Source organism: Neomonachus schauinslandi, chromosome 4 (genome assembly GCF_002201575.2).
Source record: "Neomonachus schauinslandi chromosome 4, ASM220157v2, whole genome shotgun sequence".
In the NCBI taxonomy this organism is placed as follows: domain Eukaryota; kingdom Metazoa; phylum Chordata; class Mammalia; order Carnivora; family Phocidae; genus Neomonachus; species Neomonachus schauinslandi.
In genome coordinates this window covers 11,670,690-11,689,893 of record NC_058406.1, presented here as the reverse complement: position 1 = coordinate 11,689,893, position 19,204 = coordinate 11,670,690, and the positions used below count along the sequence as shown (strand labels likewise).

At 51.7% G+C, this 19,204-nt stretch overlaps 1 protein-coding gene across 4 annotated transcripts; it reads right to left on the bottom strand.

Moving 5' to 3' along the window:
• Nucleotides 1–4,600: 4,600 nt before the first annotated feature.
• NECAP2 (NECAP endocytosis associated 2) lies at nucleotides 4,601–18,419 on the bottom strand. Of its 4 annotated transcripts, XM_021683487.1 has the most exons (9): nucleotides 18,288–18,419; nucleotides 16,069–16,169; nucleotides 13,502–13,606; nucleotides 13,334–13,415; nucleotides 12,259–12,367; nucleotides 9,352–9,436; nucleotides 9,259–9,300; nucleotides 6,702–6,789; nucleotides 4,601–5,892 (listed from the first exon to the last, which is right to left on the bottom strand). In XM_021683487.1, the coding sequence occupies exons 1-9, from the start codon at nucleotides 18,377–18,379 to the stop codon at nucleotides 5,844–5,846; spliced, it is 753 nt and encodes a 250-aa protein (XP_021539162.1). In that variant the 5' UTR covers nucleotides 18,380–18,419; the 3' UTR covers nucleotides 4,601–5,843. The 4 variants fall into 4 exon arrangements, with proteins under 4 accessions (XP_021539162.1, XP_021539160.1, XP_021539161.1 ...); XM_021683485.1 differs by having other exon boundaries at nucleotides 9,259–9,436; XM_021683486.1 differs by having other exon boundaries at nucleotides 6,702–6,786; nucleotides 9,259–9,436.
• Between the last annotated feature and the right edge of the window lie 785 nt (nucleotides 18,420–19,204).

The following is a 19,204-nucleotide window of genomic DNA, read 5'->3' as shown; positions in this document are numbered from 1 at the left end:
GTTGGGAGGAGAAGGGCACAAGGGAGGGCTGACTGCTGTCTACCAGTAAGCACAGCTGGCCCCCAGGTACCCCAGCATGGCCCAGGTCTGTGTCACCCTTTCTGGAGCCCCCAGACTTGCTGGGTCCCTACCCAGGCCCTAACAGGCTCATGGCCTCATCAGTCCACTGCTGATCCTGCGTGTCCCTGCAGAGTCCTCACTCCAGAGTGCTCCTCCCAGCAGCAGGGTCCAGGCTCAGGCCCCCATCCCTGTCCCTCCCACCAGCAGACCTGCCTGTTGCCTCCACGAGGGGTCCCTTGGTTACCAGCACCTGGACCTCGAAGGCGGCCTCCACCGGCCGCGTGCCACACTGTGCGGGCTGCCGCGGCTTCCATTTTCTCATGCTATGCTCAATCCCCTCTGAACACTCTGTGAAACAGGATCTAGGCTGTGAAGCAGGTTCTAGGATTATTTCTATTTTATGGATGAGGAAACCGAGACTCAGAGAGGTACAGTCACTTACCCAAGGATACGCAGCAGGGAGTTCTTTGGCTTTCAATCCCCCCCTTCTTTCCTCTCTATACTACGCTCCCTGATGCGAGACTGGGAGGGACAGCAAACACAGAGGCTCTCTCCTGACCCTCTTACCCCAGAGCCCACAGGACCCTGCTGCAGGGGAGTCCCATATGTACCCCAGGCTTCCTCGGGAGGCCTCTGGCCCCCCTCTGTGACGAGGCTGTGTTCCCAGCTCAGCTTGACCAGTGGGTCATCTGAGTCCCCAGAACTGTTGCCCACTGGTCACCCTGCCCCATAACTAGATGGTGCTCAGCCCAGCAACCCCAAGACCAGCCACCCGAAGCGAGTCGCACCAGGGGCTCACCTGCTCACTGCAGAGGGTTCTAAATTTGTAGCTCAGGTAACTGGAAAACAAGTGACTGGAATCCCCACCCCAGGGTTCCTAGGGCCAAATGCCTGCCAAATCTGGGTGCTAGGCTGGGTTGGACTCTGCCCGCCATCTGTAAAACCACATTAACCAGGAGGCTTAGAGGACGGGGCGTGTTTTGATTAACTGGATTCACTGGATATCTTAAGGGTGACTTGCAAAGTCTTTCTATAAGGTCCAACTTGAATAGCAAAAAAAATTGGGAAGACTGAAAGGTCCAGCAATAACATATATAATCTTGGGTGGTTCGTTTAATGAAAAACCATGAAGTCATTCCAAATGTTAGAGAAGAACATTCAATGCCTGGAGAAATGGTTATAAGTTATTAAGTGAAGTGTTTCAGAACACTAAGCCCATATTTGTAAAAAAAAAAAAATTTATTTACTGCTTATATAGAGTAAGATGAAAAGACACTAAAATGCTCACCCTGATCCATATGTTTGTGTGTTGATATGACAGATGACCTTTTAAATGTAGATTTTCTTTCTTTCTTTGAAAAGGTGGTACATTTACATGGTTCAGATTCAAACAGAAAGTTATCAAGTAAAAGTATCTCCTGGTGTCTAGCATCTCTGTCTCCCAGGCACCCGGTTCTCACCTGCAGGCAACCTGTGGGGTGCTATTTCGTGTGTACCTTTCCAGAGACATTTTATGCACATAAAGTAGCTTTCCTTCCCATTTATGCAAAATAGCATATTCTATCTACACCTTATTCTGTACCTTCCTGCCTGCCCTTGATACAGCCCAGCGATACTTCCTTACCTCTATATAAAGAGTTTAAGAAAAAAAAAAAAGATTTTATTTATTTGAGAGAGAAAACAAGTGGAGGGGAGAGTCAGGGAGAGGGAGAAGCGGGCGGGGCTTGATCCCAGGGATCCGGGATCATGACCTGAGCTGAAGGCAAAAGCTTAACCAACTGAGCCACCCAAGCGCCCCTATAAAGAGCTTTTTCATTCCATTTTCCCCAAAAAATCTAGTATTCCACTATATGGATGTATCTAAATTTATATAACCCATCCCCTACTGACGGACCTTGGAGTGGGTAGACTGTGGCGAGTTGAATTGTGTCCCCCCAAAAGATACGTTCAAGTCCCAACCCCTAATACCTGTGAATGTGACCTTATTTGGATATAGGGCCTTTGTAGATATAATTAAGGATTATATAATTAAGAATTTTGAGATAAAATCATCCTGGGTTTAAGGCCCACCGATACACCTAAGGCCCTAAATCCAGTGCAGGGTGTCCTTACAAGAAAGGGAGAGGACACACACAGAGACACAAGGAGAAACCCACATGAAGACAGAGGCAGATGTGGGCCTATGTTCCTACAAACCAAGGAATGCTTGGGATGATTGCTAATATCCTTTGTGGTTTTGTTTTCGTACCTGCGTTACATCTGTAATCTGGAAGAAAACATTAAAACATCTATGTTCAAGCTGCAGTAAGGAAAAACTGGCCTTCTCCCAACTCTGGTCCATTCTGCCCACAGAGCATGGCATCCTCCCATCACTCTCTGCTCAGAGAAATCAACAGCTACTGAGAGCCTACTATGTGCCGTGATGCATGGCAGTGGCTTCTGATCACCCAGGAGGCAAAGCCCACCCTTGGCCTGTCATTTGATACCTGCCATATTGTGGCTTTCTTGATCTACTAGGAGAATGGGAACTTCCACGGATTAACCAGGTCTTCTGAGCCAGCCCTAGAGGCAGCCCTGGTTGCACAGATCCACCTGATAAAAAAGCATGGATGCTGGAGCCAGACGCCCGGGGTTCTAACCCAGCTCTTAACCCAGCATTTAGCACCCACGTGACTTCGGGCAAACTATCTAATCTCACTGCTTCAGTTTCATCGTTTGTAAAACGGTGAGTAGCTCCTTGTAGGGCTGATGTGATGGCGAAACGAGTTTTAGGCCAAGTGCATGGAACAGTGCCTAGCACGTAGTAAGCGTCACCAAGCAACAGCTGTCAACAAGGCCCAAAGAACATGTGAAGTCAGCTGCCAAGGCCACAAAGGCCTTGAATCTGTCCAGATGCTTTTCTCTGAGACTCCCACTTCCAACACGCTTTGCTCACTTCTTGTCTTAGTCATCTATTGCTGTATAACAGTATCCCCACAAATTTAGCAGCTTAAAACATTTACTGGCTGTTTCTCTGGGTCGGGAGTCTGGGCCCAGCTTGGCCGGGTCCTCTGCACAGCTGCAGTCAAGCCTTGGCCAGGGCTGGGGCTCATCTGAACGGCCAGCTGGGGAAGGACCGGCTTCCAGTCTCCCGCGGTTTGGGCGGGCAGTGCCCCGTTCCTTGCAGACTGCTGGACCAGGAGCTTTGGTCCCCTGTTGGCGGTCAGCCTGAGGCTGCCCTAGTTCCTCGCCTCTTTGACTCTCCAACTGGGGCAGCACACACATGGCAGCTTGCTTCTCCAAAGGCAGGGAGAGAGGGTCTGTCTCTGGACAGATGTCCTGACAGCAGGACAGATGGAATGTTCTGTAACGTGATCATGGAAACATCTTGTCACCTTTGCTTGTTGTGTTGCTTAGAAGCCACGGGTCTGGCCTACGTTGGAAGGAGATTACATGAGATGTGCACACCTGGTGGTGGCAATTGCGGGAGCCACCTTCGTCTGTCAGGGTATTCAAATCCCCCTGCTCTGCAGAGTGCAGCCCAGGCCTCACACACCCCCATCCCCCCCACCAACTTGGAAGCTCCAGGCAGATGTCTGAGTGAAGAGCAGCCTGGTTTCGTAGTGGGGATTTTCCTGGGGACCCTAGTCCCACAGCAGGTTTTTTTTTTTTCCAGCCAGGATTCCAGTTGGTGATGGAGAACACCACACTGTTTCTTACCTCACCGCCAGCCCTCACAGATCTGTCAAGGTGTTTTGGGGGTTAGATCCTTGACAGCTGCTTCACCAGCCGCCTCACCACCATTTTGAGTAATGGTTCCGGGTAAGTTATCTGGTTCTAGATGAAGGTAACTACGGCCAAACTACGGGATATGGGCACCTGCTAGTGCCTCTGTGCCTCCTGTGAGTGACACTTAAGGACGGAGCCTGTGGTCACCGCCTAACCAGGAGAGCGCCCAGACCCAAAGCCCAGGTCCAAGGGGAGGTCCTTCCACTGAAGGAAGGGCTCCTTGAAGGTAAGCTTCCTTTTCCAGCCTTCAAGCGCTTTGGAAGATGGGATGTAATGGGCAACAGACGTAAAGTTTACTACTCCTGAGACTCCTCTGATGCAAATTCCTTACTCTTATTCCAAGGGCAGAGGACCCTTCATTCTAATTTTCTAAGTCCCCCTCTTAGACAGTTTCTTAGCCAGAGCAGCGGTTTCCTTAACTAACAAAAACTGCAGCTTTCTTACCGAACCCTCGAGCATGGGAAGTGCTGGGGCCTTTAGTTTTTGGCTTCTGCAAGACTGTACACCCTTACTATTTAGGAAGATGCTTCCGTGGAGAGGTCTTGGGGGGAGGCAGGGGCCCCCTCCCACATTACAAGCTAAAAAGACGGTGCTCTTCCAGATGCACAGGGGAGAGTTACTGGTTGCCTGAGGGCAACAAGACCCAATTCTCTTACTCTGGCTAATCTGACACCCTGGCACCAGACTTGAAATCTGGACACACGATCAGCGGTGAGAGGCGGCTGTGAGTCTAGCTGTGGCACCCTGGATGGTTTCGTGGCCATGCTGCCAAAAACATGTTCATCCTTGATATACATCGACAGAAGCAAAAATATTTATTTTTTTATCTTCGGAATCTGGTCCCACAAAAAGGCCAACACTTTTTCTTTTTTTTCAGTTCATTGTCTTGACCCTTCGAAAAATCGATCTTTCAATTAAGAGGTAAAGTATGCTGAGAAAAGCAAATTTCGAGGTGTGCTCAGGTAAAATTATTTCTCATAAACCAGTAATACAGGCAACCCTAGGCTTCCAGTTCACTCAGAACTCCTTCTGTCATGTACAGTCTCTGAAGGAGAAAAGAAAGTAGGAGGCTGTCTGCAGACAAGGCACTTCAGAAACCACAGCAAGAAGAAAACCCAAGGCCCCTGGGAACTGTGCTGGCAGCCCGTGAACCCAGAGAAATGTCGGTGGACAGGACAGCCAGACCCCCCCACCTCCATGAGAACAGTTCCGGCTTTCCTGCCCAAACACGCTTCCGGCGCCTACATCAGCCTGGCACTGCCCACCTGGCCCGGAAGATCCGGCAGCCAGGCCACTTGGCCAAGACGAACACTGCTTTCTGAAGCTCAGAGCAGTTCCTACGGCGGACACGGTGGAATGCTTTCCGAGGCCCCTGCTGGCGCATCCTGCAGGAGCAGTCCCTTTTGCAAAGGCAAGTTAGTGCAGATCAGCACGTTAGCAAAGCAAACATTAAAGATTTTTTAAAAGCTGATTAATACTCTTGATTTCCCTCCTGATTAGCTGTTCGAGCTGCAGCCTATAAACCTGCCAGAAATCAGGAAGGAATCCCCCCTCTGAAGGCACCTTGAATGAAGTGGCTACAGCCAACGGGAGTGCAGAAGGCCCTCCTTCTGGACAGTGATCACGGGACACCTGTAACCACTGAGAAGGGCCCAGCTGAGGCCAGGTAGCACGCTCAACCCCTTCTTTTGCTTTGGGGGCTTGTGTTTAATATGGGTCATGGGATGGAAGCAGCAGTCTCAGAGTCTCTCATGTCAAGAGACGGACAGGGATGGGGATGCTGGAGCTCTCCTCCTCCTGTGTTGTGGTTGCACACTCAGGTCCCAGCAAACAGTGTGACATTGTGCCAATTTACTGCCTAACATGCCAGTCTGTCAAGAAAGTCAGGTGAGGAGGAGAGGAGTCATGCTCCAAACAGAGGCTGGCTGGGGAGTGCTTCGTCCTCCTTCCTTCGGCCCAGGTGAAGTGGTTCCTTTTCAGAAATTGTATGAGGAAAAAGAGGGGTTGCACTCAGATCAGAACTGGACCCAGCCTGTGCCTGGTTGAGTCTGGCTGGAAGTCGACCTGTAAAAGGAAAAAAGGGAGGGGTGGGAGAGTTTAGATGTTTGAAAATACAAAGTCGATAAAATGTGGCTTCTCTCTAGGCAAAAAGAGCTCCAAGAAGTGAGTCCCTGAATGTTCTGGAGCAGGGGTCAGCAAACTATAGCCCAGAGACCAAACCTAGTTCTCTGTCTCTGGAGATAAAGTGTTACTGGCACAGAGCCATGCCCATTCACTTACACGCCATCCGTGGCTGCTTTTGAGCTACAAAAGCAAAACTGAGAAGAGGCCATAAGGTCTGTAAAGCCTAAACGATCTATCTCCATAGAAAACACGTGCTGAGTCCTGTCCTACAGACTATCCCTATAAACAACGGTGCAATAAGTTTTTAGCATCTCTTCACCTCGACTCCAAGGAAAGGCTTCAAGTTTTATTGAGGCAGAGAAGGCAAGAGACCACGAGGATGGGCCAAGGCTAGAGCCAAGGTTAATTCTATCCAGTGTTCTGGGATAGCTGGGGCAGGGGTGGGGAGAGTGGGGTGGAGGAAGAGGGGAGCTGCTACTGGGGATGAGCCAAAGGCGGTTGGAAGACCAGAGAGAGTTACAGTGTAGCCCCAGGTCCCCTACCAGTAGAGAGCAGTGAAAAGCCTTCACGGAGACGAGTATGCCACCCAAAGCGGGCACTCTGGGGCTCTGCCCTCTGGCTGGCCTGAAAAAGTCCAAGTCCGAGCGATTGCTCCAAACACCAGAAGAAAAGCATCTGGAACAATCCCAGGTTTCTAGGGACACAGCCCTGGCCCCAGTCCCACCACAAAAACGTGACCATCTCCTCACCCTGTGGATTTGGTAAAGTCTCCCCAGATGTCGGTGGTAGCAGTCGTGGCAGGCTTGGGGTGTGGCCAGGACATGGTGGCACCTCCTACTGATGTCCCCAAATCCGCCAGGCAGGGAGAGAAGAAAAGGAGACAGAAGAGTCAGAAATCTCTCTTTCTGGTGGTCTCAGTGACCCTGAAATCAGTCTCATGATTCCGGGTGGCCAGGAAAGACACACAGAGACCTGCTCTGGGACAAACAAACAAACAAACAAGCTGCCACATTTCCATCTGCTCACGAGCCCTTGAGGGCTCCTAGAGAAAAGTGGAAAGCCATATACATACAAGGTGGAAGGCAGGGTGCCAGGGAGGACGAGTCACACACCATCCATCACTCATACCTGAAGCTGACCTTGTTTTCAACTGCTTATATGTTGGCAATCTGTTTAAAATTCACTATCTCCCGCCCACCAACGATGCAAGGTCATCTTCACGTAGAGCCCTTAGTCCAGGGTCTGGATCAACTGAATGAAAAAGTTATGCTCCAGACATGTGCCAAGTGCTGGGACCCAAAGTGGTTAGGGTTTGGGGCGAGCCTTCCAGAAGAAGCAACACAGAAGCCGGTATCTGTGTGTCTCTCTTCATCAAGGTGGGGCCACCTGGGGCTCCCGTGCCTGCCTCTGCGCCAGCACCTCGCCCCGTGCTGCTGTCCCTGCTAAAGGCCCTGTGCCTTCCTCCCTCCGCCCTCCCACCAATTTGCTATTTCTAATCTGCTCTGGGCCGGGAGACCAGATAACACCAGGGCCCTCAAGGATTTAGTTTTGCAGCTCGCCAAGTGCTTACTGTGCATTGTCTCCTTCAGACCCATCCCAGGCCCTGGGGGAAGACAGGCCAGGACCAACTGTGTGACTTGATGCGCATCCCTCAAGTCTGTTTCCTTATCTCTCAAACGGGGGTGAGGGACGATAACAGTGACTACTTCACAGAACTGGTCTGTGGTGCAGGAGCTAATACAATGGAATGCTTGGAGAAGGCCCAGCACGCGGTGGTGATAATGACCACATTAGTGGAACTGAGACCCGACAAACACAAGCACTTAGTGTTTTAGGTATTGTTCACGGATCAGCTCATTTGATCCTCACAAGAAACCCACACCATAGGCTATGATGACTGCCCCCATCCTACAGATGAGAAAACTGAGGCACAGAGAAGCAGGCAATCTTCTGACTGTCACACAACTGATAAGCTAGAATGTGAACTCAGCCAGTCTGGTTTACAGGATATACTAAGTGCTTAAGAAATGGTAGCTCTTCGTGGCTCATTATCTGACACCAGGAACGTGGACAAGATACTCCATATTAGCTGTTAAACATGCACCAGCAACCGACGGAAGGCCTAAGATAGCAGCTCTCAGACCTCAGTGAGCATACAAATAATGTTAGGAACACAGATTCTTGTCCACGTTCCTGGTGATGCCAAGGCAGGTGGTCCTGTTACTCTGAGAAACAATGCTGGAAGAATGGTTTCTGGTACCGTGGCAGAGGCTGGCTGACCACTACTCCTGCCCACTCCTTGGCTTGGAATTCCCCACAGGCTGAGGTTGGAAGCCTGACCGGCAGATGGGGAAGCCTATGTCCACACCCTTAAAAGGGAAAGAAAGCAGGCTTCCTGCAATCCTGTCCTCTAGAACCTAGTGAAATCTGTGTGGAGAAATCACCCAGCCTGGGGAAGGCTTGGAACATCAGCTAGGCTGGGCGGGTAGGGTGGAGAGGCCAAGGAAATGGGCTAGCTCCCCATCTCTACCGGTGGCTGGTACTGGGCACTAACTTCTGGAATCCCAGGGTCACCAAAAGGCATTCCTTACACCTTAGAACAAGCACGAGCATAGCGTGCTGGGCGAGTTGCCTCTCAGCTTCCCAGGACCCCGAGGGCCTTACCAAGGACCTTGCTCTAAACTAAATCCCCGATTTTATTTTCTACCACTCACCCTGGCATACTTATGCTACATCCATTTTCCTACACACACCAGGTGATTAAAAATCTGAGCCTTATTCACACTCTTCTGTCTGGAATGCCAAGCGTCCCCTGCCCCCATCTCCTCCCTTCAAGGCCCACCTCAATGCCACCTTTTCCATGGAGCCTCCCCACATCATCCTGGCTGGTCATATGTGGACCCATACAATTGGGTCTTTGTGCCCAGGACTTCTGTCTCCTACCAGATATGAGCAGACCGTGTCTCTATCACTCACCCACTCGACAAACACTGAGCAGCTTCTAAGAACCAGGAACCCACATGCTGATGTTTTCATAGCAAATCTGTGTCACAACCAACAATCTGCAGCCCCCACCCATCGGGGGTAGACAGAGGCACTAAGCGGGGAAGTGGCAGGTATCAGGGAAGAGAGGAACCCCTTACCCAGTCTGGGCAGGATCAGCTTCATGGTGTCACAGACAGGTACCACATGATGGACAGTGCGAGTGAAGGAGGGAGCACCACGGGGCCCCAGCTGCACCCGGCGGGGGAGAGGAACCCGCAGGTGCAGCTTTCACAGCAAGTACAGTGAATCCCGAGCACTGACCTGAACTGGGAGCAACTGCTGGCTGGACGAGGGATCCCCCCGCAGACAACTGCTCCACAGGCGGGGGGATCAGGGTGGAGAATTTCCCCCCCGGGGGCGGGGGAAGCAGGCTCAGTCCTCCTGTGCTGGCGGGCCGCGCTCGGGGAGTCCCAGCTGCTCCTTCCTTCTTCTTCATGTTCTGAAGAGAGGCGAGGGATGCAAACCAGTCAGTTCTGCTGGGGTCCCCCTGCTTATCGGAAAACCCCACAAAGAGGGCCCAGGTGGCCCCCAAGCCCCAAACGTCTGTATAACCAAAAGATGATCAACAGCTGCCCAGCACTCACTGTGGTGAGCTGTGTTCAACACATCACAATTCCAGAGCTATCCCAAATACATCTAATGCGAAAACTCAGCCCTGGGGCGCCTGGGTGGCTCAGATGGTTAAGCGTCTGCCTTTGGCTCAGGTCATGATCCCAGGGTCCTGGGATCGAGTCCCACATAGGGCTCCTGACTCGGCGGGGAGTCTGCTTCTTCCTCTCCCTCTGCCTCTCCCACTGCTCATGCTCTCTCTCTCTCTCTCTCTCTGTATCTGTGTCTCAAATGAATAAATAAAATCTTTAAAAAAAAAAAAAAGAAAACTCAGCCCTGGCTTCATTAAGCATCAGGGAAATACAAATTAAAACTACAAATCAAAACGAGTGCTATACCATCACACAGCCACCAGAATGGCCAAAATGCAGACTATCAAGTGCCAACAAGGATGTGGAGCAACCAGAACGCTCACTCACACACTGCTGGAGGAGGTGTAAACGGGGAACGCTACTTGAAGAAACTGTCTGGAAGAATCTGTAAAGCTGAACATGTGAACTGATGACCCTACAATTTCCCTCCTAGAAACAGACCCCACAGAAACACATACTCATGGCACCGAAAGACATGTACTTGGACGTTCACAGCCATTACTATTTGTAATAGCTCCAAACTGGCAACTATCCCAGTGTTCACTGTCAGTTAAAGAGTAACACTGGGGGGCGCCTGGGGAGCTCAGCTGGTGAAGCGTCTGACTCTTGGTTTTGGCTCAGGTCATGATCTCAGGGCTCAGGTCGTGATCTGAGGTCGTGGGATCGAGCTCCATGTGGGGCTCTGCGCTCAGCAGGGAGTCTGCTTGAGGATTCTCTCTCCCTCTCCCTCTGCCCCTCCTCACCTCAAATAAATAAATAAATCTTAAAACAAAACCCACAAAGAGTACCACTGTGATGCATTCTCACAATGAAATACACCACTGCTGTGACAATGGACAAACTATCAGCAACAGAACAGAGGCAGATTTTGTTTGAAAACAAAATCTAGGGCATTCCACATCAGGACCGTGGTGACTCTGTCCTGTGGACAAGAACAGGAGAGGGGCTTCCAGAATGCAGATAATCTCTGCTTCTTGATCTGGGGGCTAGTTTGCGTGGGTACATTTGGTTTTCAAAAATTCACTGAGTTCTGCATTTATAATGTGTGCACTTTTCTGTATGCATATCGTACTTCCATAAAACATTAAAAAAAAAAGGGGCGCCTAGGTGGCTCAGCCAGTTAAGCATCTGACTTCAGCTCCAGTCATGATCTCAGTGTCCTGGGATCGAGCCCTCCATTGGGCTCCCTGCTCAGTGGGCAGTCTGCTTCTCCCTTTCTCTCTCCCCCTGCCCCTGCCCCTGCTCTCAAGTAAATAAATAAAATCTTAAAAAAAAAAAAAAGAAAATTAAAAACAAAAACCAAAACCTGAGTCCTGATGTGAGCCGGAAACCAGTGCAAGTTACAAAGATGAAGACACAGTTCCCACCTTGTAAGGAGCAGCAGCTTAATCCAGCACTAAGACCACAGCCCTGAAGCCAGAAGCCTCAAAGCCCTCAGTCAGAGTCCAGCTGTGCTGGTTATTTCCAGCTCTATGACCTGGGCAAATCCCTTAAACTCTCTAAGCCTCATTTCCTTGCCTGTAAAATGGAAGAATGCTTAATTCATATAAGTGCCTTAAAAAAAAAAAAAAACAAACCACTACCTGGCACACAGCTGATGCTCATTAAATGTTAGTCTCCTCCCAGCAAGAGAGGAATCACATCCCAACCAGTCCACTGGACATGACCTGTATTTTCTCTTAAGGGCCAGTTGGCCAACGTCAAGGGTCCCAAATCATCACCAGCATGAAGCAGAAAAGAGGAGAAAGAGATAGTAAATAAAGAGGAAGTAAAGAGGAAGAGCATTATCTTAGGGTTACAAAGTTTCTTCAAAAAACATTTCCATGTGGTCCTTGGTTCCCCCAAATCACTCCAACCCCCACTCCCTGTAGTCCGGTGAGGACCGAGTCCTGGACACCCAGCCCAGCCCTACCTTTTTCCATTCTCCATAGGAGCTAACAAGGGGAAACCCAGATGCAGGGCAGCTCAAGATGAATACACGGGGTGTCAGGACACCACCACCACCAGCAGAAGCTGCCCATGAATCCTAGCACCTACCTCAACACCTTCCTGTCCAGAGCTCTCCCAAATCTTCCTTACTCGAGGTGCAAGGCCAGGATGCAGCTGACCCCTATTCTAAGAGCCTGGTCAGAAATGCCAGCTCTGGGAGCAAGTGACTGATGCTTCTTTTCAACTCAGAGGCTTTGCACATGCTGTTCCCTCTGCTTGAACCGCCTTTTGATCCCCCTCTTTCCCCTTCCTTACAGGTCACTTCTTCCAGGAACCCTTCCTTGCTTCCCCTAACTATGGGCTGCGTGCCCCTCCTCTAGGAGCTCATGGCACTGCGCTGCATCCCCTCCCCTGCCAGGTTGTGGTCATATCTTGTCTCGCCCATCTCCGTTTAACTCTGAGCTCCATGAGAGCAGAGCTCTCTCGTTTACCCCCGGCACAGGACCTGGCAAAAGGCCGCTGATCCACAAACATCTACTCAACTGATGGAACTGAAGGGTGGGAAAAGAGGGGTGGGCTCTGGGCTGGGGTTGGGTGCTGGCCAACAAAGCCAAGTGAGGGTGGGACTCACCGCGATGTTGAGCTTGATGGTCTGGCCCTCTTTGAAGCCTAGGTCCAACTTGGGGCCCTGGTCTGGGTTCTGGGCCTGTTTTGCAAATTCACACTGCTGTTTCACCCACCTGGGCAGAGGATAAGAAGAAAAAGGTGAGGAAGAGACCAGCCGCCCTGCATTCACTCCCTCACTCCACCTCCACCTGCCATCGCTCCAGGAAGAGGTTTTATATGGCAGAAAGAGCACATGCAGGCTTGGAAGTTGGGCCTGAATTCAAATCCTGACTCTGACACATAAGTAGCTGCGTGCACATCAGTTTCCTCATCAACAAAATGGGAATACAATTCTGTATGTGTTAAAGACAGCTATGAAAATTCAGTGAGCTCATGGATGTAAAAGAAGGTCCTGACACCAGTCTTCAGGAAATCTGAGAACCTGGCCCTTTCCTCCCTAACACTTGGCATGAGGACTAGGACAGTGCATCCACACCCCCCACCCACAAGGACTCATAAGGTAGATGGTGAGACAAGACAGATGCCCAGGAAGTAGAGAGCAACACAAAGGTCCTCCACACGATACCCATCTAGCAGCCCCCTGGGCAGGGACAACAGGCCAGGCAAGGGCCAGACGTGCCCACATGAGTCGCTGCACAAACTCCAACTTCCCAGCGGCCAGAGATGGAGGCCTGCAGGTGGCAGGGGAGCAGTCTTTCCTGCCCTTGTCTTAGCTTTAGAAAGGACTCCCAGGACATATCACGGAGGAACAGGCTCAGGAAGGCCCCATGAGCCTCCCATGAGCCTCCCATGAGCCTCCCATGAGCCTCCCACGGCCTCCGGCTCCTCTGGTGCCGGTAAGGGAAGAGGTATGGCAGCTCAGAGGCCGGGCCCACTGACCAGTGAGAGACAGGCCCGGGCGAAAGGGAAAGGACTGGAAAGGAGAGAAGGCAGCCTGCCCCACAGGAGCAGGGAGTTTCCCGGAGGCTCTGCTAGCAGACGAATCCCACACAACCAGCTGGGTATCCTAAGCTGGGAAACCATTCTGTCCAGGGAAAGCAGGGAGGAGGCATGAGCACGTGTGGCCAGGAACCACTCACTTGAAATGGTCCTGCAATGCAACATTGAAGTCAAAGGCATCGCCTCGGTCCCCGAAGCCAATTCCAATAAACGCCCGGCGTCCTGGGGACAACACATGATTAATCCCACTTGCCAGAGGCAGAGGAAACCCTTCTCATGAGGAGGACCCCCCCGAGACCCGCACCTACCGTTTCCATCTTCGATGCGGATAACGAAGTACCTGCTGGAATCCGTCACGCTCTCCACGGCTGTGCCAGGAAACTGATCCACCGGGGCCTGAGCGAAGAGCTCCCCTGGAAGCACAAGTTAGGGTGAGCCTTGAGCCCCCTTCCAGCCTGACATTTCTATCACACCACTGGGGTCTTTTTCCTGAAAGGCAGCGAGGCAAACCTTACTCTGGGGTTCAAATCAAATCCATTCTGATGGAAGAGAAGACACAGACCTATAACCAAGGAAAGGTTTAAGTCAGGAGTGGCCTGCAGGTCAGATACAGCCCAGTGTTAATATTCTTAATTTAACTGCCAAACTTTTCAAAACCAAATTACATGTAAAATAATCCAGATTTCTGGTCTTCTCTGACAATCCAAAGCTCTAGCAATGCTGGAACTCCATTCCCACAGGAAGGCTGAGCTAGAGCTGACCTGCCCACACCCGAGGGCCCCAGAGCAGGCAGGCCCTGGTCCAGGTACAGCACAACCTCAGAAAAGGCCTGGGACCTGAGGCAGGACTGCACAGGAGCCGCGGAATCCACTGAAAGAGGGTTTGGGCACCTACAGAAGAATGTGAAGCAGGGGCGCCTGGGGGGCTCAGTCGGTTAAGCGTCTGCCTTCGGCTCAGGTCATGATCCCAGGGTGCTGGGATAGGGTCCTGTGTCGGGCTCCTTGCTCAGCGGGGAGCCTGCTTCTCCCTCTGCCTGCCTCTCCTCCTGCTTGTGCTCTTTCTCTCTCTCTGACCAATAAATAAATAAAATCTTTAAAAAAAAAAAAGAGGAGGAGGATCTGAAGCAGCTGAGATAGGCCAAGAGGACCACCAGTTTTAAAAGGGGCCCCTGCGGAACACATCCCTTGTCACTCCGGCTCTCTAGGCCCCAGTGCACTGCACACCTCTGGGGGCATTCTGGACTCGCATCACTTCCACAGGTGCTGACCTCTGTCCGCGCTTCCAGGACTTGACCAAGGCTTCTCTACTCAATGCTGGGGTTCACAGGTGACTGTGCAATCAAGGCTGAACTGAATCCAAATCGGTGGACCCCAAGTCTGTAGCTTCTTGATAATTTCTCTGCTCCCCTAGTTTGGTCCCTGGGGATCTGGGACTCACCTGGACGCCTTCGGCCTAGAGCAGTGATTCTCAACCAAGGGTGGTTTTGCTCCCTATCCGCCCATATCCCCCCCAGGGATATGTGGCAATGTGTGAAGAGATTTTTGGTTTTCACAACTTGGGCGGTGCTATTGGCATCTGGGGGACAGAGGCCAGGGATGTTGCTACCCATCTGAAATTTGACTTGACAGCCCGCAACACTCCCCTGGCCCGAATGCCACTAGCCTTGGCCGAGAAGGAGTGCAGAGCGAGAGACAAAGAGGACCCAGCAGGCCTGACCCGAGCGAAGAGCATGCTGGGATGGCTCCTGCAGGGTAGGCTCCACTCTGGGCAGTCGCTGTTCCACTAGGCTGTCACCGTAAAGTCCGTTCCCAAGGCTCCCAGAAAACAGGTGTTGCCATGCCTTGTGAGATCACCTGGGACACCCCAGCAAACCTCAAAGCCAGAGTCCTCTGGCCTAGTCACAGCAGCTGTCTTTTCAAACTCCTCCGCAGCCAATACCCAGCCAGCCCCATGTTCCAGAACAGATCAATGCTTTGGGTCACCTTGCAGTTCACAAAGCAACTGGATAAATGTGTGCTCACTTCGCACTTCCAACGATCCTGTGAAGTATGAGCCAATGTGATCCCCATTTCAAAAAGGAGGCCGAGGCACTAGAGGTCATGTGTGGCTCGCTCAAGGACTCACAGCTCAGACACAAGAGATGCAGTTCTCGGAGGCGGCCGGTTTTGCCTATGACGCTTTACACTTGGTCCCATCCCACCCAGGAAAATCTCTACGTGTTAGAAAAATAAATGACTGAATGCCGCGGTGCCCGATGCCTGCTCTGGGGGCTGGGGCTCTTTCAGACCGCATTGCCCTCCACAGCTCACCCGGAGGCCCTGGTAGCACATGACTTCCAGACAGATTTCCCCTAAGGTGACATCTGCCAGCTGACCCCAACACAGCCCAGCTTGGCTTGTCCTTTCACCAAAGAAAGAGCTGAGTAGGACAGCTTCCGGCTCTTTCAGTTAATGGGCGTGGTCAGTCTGGGGAGTTACCATTTAGTTGATAAACAGAATTCCTGAGTAAGAAGCAGACCTCAATTGCAGAAGGTTGTGCGTCTTCCCCCCAAAGCTGGTCTTCAAAGCAAACTCTGGGGCTTCCTACCTGGGACCAACCTGTAGGTCTCCTCTTCCTGGATTCCAAAATTAGTATGTTCTTAAGGATGCCCCCCACCAAAGACAGATGCTTGACAGGAAATACTCCCTTTTACACCTGGAGACAGTGCTTTCTACAATTAAAGGTGGGGGGAATGGAGGCGGCTTAGAGGTACAGCTGGGCCTTTGATTTCGAGGATCGGTTCCCATGACCCGAGTGGACTGGCCAGGGCTGCCTTTCCCTTCACAAAGTAGGAGGTGTGGCATCTCAGCCCCACTAGGGCCTCCCCTGCCTTTACCTGAGGTCCTGTCCTCCAGCTTGATGTAGGCCACCTGCCCTTTTGCAGTGATCCGCAGCCGGCCACTCCATGATGGCTGGTCCAGCTGCCACTCCGCGGCCCTAAGGGGACAAAAACCATGCTGGGGACGGGAATGGGGAGGGCATGTGGGCTGCCTGCTCAGGACCAGAGGCTGGCAAACTTTCTCTGAAAAGGGCCATCCCATCCCTGTCACCACTACCCACTCCGCGGCTGTAGGGCAAAAGCAGTCATCGACAGTACAGGAGCGTGCTGGTGCTTTACGGATTGGAATGGAGTGTTTTCTGCTGAGTGTGACCGTTATTTCAGCGCAACTTTCTGGACACTAAAAACCTGAATTTCATATAATTTTCGCATTAAGAAATATTCCTTCTTTTAAAATGTTCCCCAACTATTTAAAAATGTAAAAACCGTCCTTAGCTTGTGAGACATACAAAAACACAGTGGGTCGCAGTTTGCCGACCCCAGTTCTAGACTACAGAGACTTCTTCTCAGAAGTAGGACTTCCAGTTTTCTTTCTGTAATGGAAGCAGTTCCTGGGCCTGCTGTTTCAGACACTGCCGGGCTGTGGGGGCCAGAGTGACCATTTGGGACCCGTGAGATGATCTCAGAGGAAAGGCAGGGCGGGAGCAATCATACAGCAGAAAGAGAACAGAAGAGCAACTATACGTGTGAGGAAAGTGGGTGGGTGTCCAACAAATATAACCCCAAAGGTGTCCCAGGCCGAAAGAACCCCAGGAAACCACGGACCTATCACAATAGCTTCTTTGGGTACTTTTAAAGCAGTAACTTCACATTTTACTTCTAAGAAGCAGTTCAGTAAAACCCCCAAATAGCAAGAACCTTGGGTGTTTTCAAGACGCTTTTCCTGGAAGTCCCCAAGCGACTCCATTAACTATGGACACAGGTTGTTTTGAAGGCCACACAAATGCAGACTCTCGATTCACAACCAGCAGACTCAGTTTCAGTTCCTCCTAGTGGGGCAACACAGGCCTTAGATCCAAGCTAAGAGGGGCTCTGAGGGTCAAGGGCAGGGGCTGCCAGTTTCCTCTATGCCAAACTAGCCAGGCTTGACACTTGGGAACCTCACTCTCGGGGGGCCAGGAGGGACCAAACCCATCCTACTGAAGGAGATCAGAGTAGACTGACCATCCGGGTTTGGTGTCCAATCTCCAGTTTGATAACAGAAAGCAAACGTGTTTTTGTAATTGTTTCTCTTGTTGCTTTCATGCTACTTTTAAGTTACACCATGGATGTACTAGGTGTTCAATAAAATAATCTGTTATCTAGCAAATGAGCTACAAGTTCGTGTTAACACAATTGGAAAGTAACAAGAGGCCAGATATGTGGACACTCCACCATTCTTGCGGTGCAGGCCAATCCTGTATTCCAAATCACTGAGACAAACATTGCCTTCAAAAGCGACACCACCCCCGACCCAGGGACACAAAACAGCTACAGACCAGGTTGTCTGTAACAGGTACATCTTTTTTTTTTCCCTCCTTCTTTTCATAGGTAACGCATAGGCTTGGTAACAAAATGCAAACAGCACAAAAAAAGCATATCGTAAAAGGAAGTCTCCTTCCAACCCCCACTGCCCTTTCCTGCGTTCCCTTCCAGTCCCTACAAGCGCCCTTTCCTGCGTTCCCTTCCAGTCCCTACAAGCATCTGTTTATCCCTCTCAGGGGAACATTTCACTGAAGCAGCGCAAATGCACTCCTCCCAACCGCCACAAGCTGTGATAAGGCCTGAGGTTCGTGCAAGGGAGCTGGGCAGGGAGGGGTCCCTGGGCTCTGGCCATCCGCTTACAGCTCCTGGGACGGGTCCTTTCGGCCAGTTCTGAGCTGTTTTCCTCCCCCTGGGGATTTCCGCCCGTGATAGGACCCCTCCCCCTTCAGGCTTTTCAAGGTTCCCTTCAAGGCCACCAATTAGGGCTGAAAGAAAAGGGCTTGTGACACCACCACCCCCAACCACGCTTGGGGACACGGCTAAACACGGCTCCAACGCCTTCCCCGCGCTGGGAGCCCCGTGCGGCAGACTGAGACGTCCCTGCTCTGGCCTCGAACTGGAAGAAACCGCAGTATCACCTCCCGCCTCTCCCCTAAACCGGCCGGGGCCGTCTTCGGCTCCCCCGGTGGGCGTGTCGGGCGGCGGGGAAGGGGTTAAATTGGGGTCAGCCTGGCCTTGCGGCAAGCGGTCACCTGTAACCACGGTTGGTGGCTCGCGGCGGGATGCGGTAGACGTGAACCTCCGGCTTGACACAGAGCACCGACTCGTACTCGCCCTCCTCCATCTCGAGACCCTCAGCCCGCCGGACTTCCGGCTCCTTCCCCGCCTCGGGGCCGGAAGCGATGCGACTCTATGACCCGGGTCAGGCTAGAGCGGCAGCTTGCGGGCCTCAGCACGGTTGTCTCCCGCGCGCCCTCTGCTGGCGGCTCTGGCTCAAGACACGCGGCGGACGGATCCTGAAGCCACGTGATTAGGCACAGCGCTTTTGGGGGCTTCTCGCTCCCACGACGCTTCATGCGCAGCAGAGAAAACTTAGGTGCAGACACCACCGCAGTACGTTGTCTGGTTGTGGATCATCCCCATCCCCTTAACACTTACACTTGGGGCCCAGTTGGCTGAGATTCAAAGCTGTATCTACCTACACAGCTCACCCTGCAGCAAACCCCTCCTCCAGCCTTTACTTCCCTGGGCTCTTCGTGAATGTCCTTCCTTTTCCTGACTCTAGAAGCCTCCACTGAGGCTCCTCCTCGAAGAGAGAGGCTTACCTGACCCATCGCTAAGTGGGGCGCCACCCTTAGCCTCCCCCACCACGTGACCAGGGCCCAGTGTGGCCTCGACTCGACAAAGAGCAAAGTCTACTAATTTAAGTCATGAAAAAAGACTCCCAGTCCTAACTTGGATTTCTCACAGAATGTCATAGGGGATACATTTTGTCCAACCATAGTCAAATTCTAATTCTCAAAATCCCTTCTCCTGTACCATCCTCTCATTCGTTCCACGGTTATTTACTGTTTACAATGTGCCAGGCCCTCCGTGGGGAACAGCTGATCCCAAATCTTTGCTTCCCTGAATGCTCCCAAACTTGCTCCACCTGCATCTCCTCTCTCCT

What these genes read in the sequence shown, in the direction of transcription:
- NECAP2 (XM_021683488.1), bottom strand. Translation starts at nt 18,379, where the DNA reads ATGGAGGAGGGCGAGTACGAGTCGGTGCTCTGTGTCAAGCCGGAGGTT. An exon ending in GCCACCAACCGTGGTTACAG is followed by an intron (nt 16,170 to 18,287) that starts GTGACCGCTTGC and finishes TTGTCCCCTTAG; the next exon opens with GGCCGCGGAGTGGCAGCTGG. An exon ending in CCATCAAGCTCAACATCGCG is followed by an intron (nt 9,437 to 12,258) that starts GTGAGTCCCACC and finishes GCCTCTCTTCAG; the next exon opens with AACATGAAGAAGAAGGAAGG.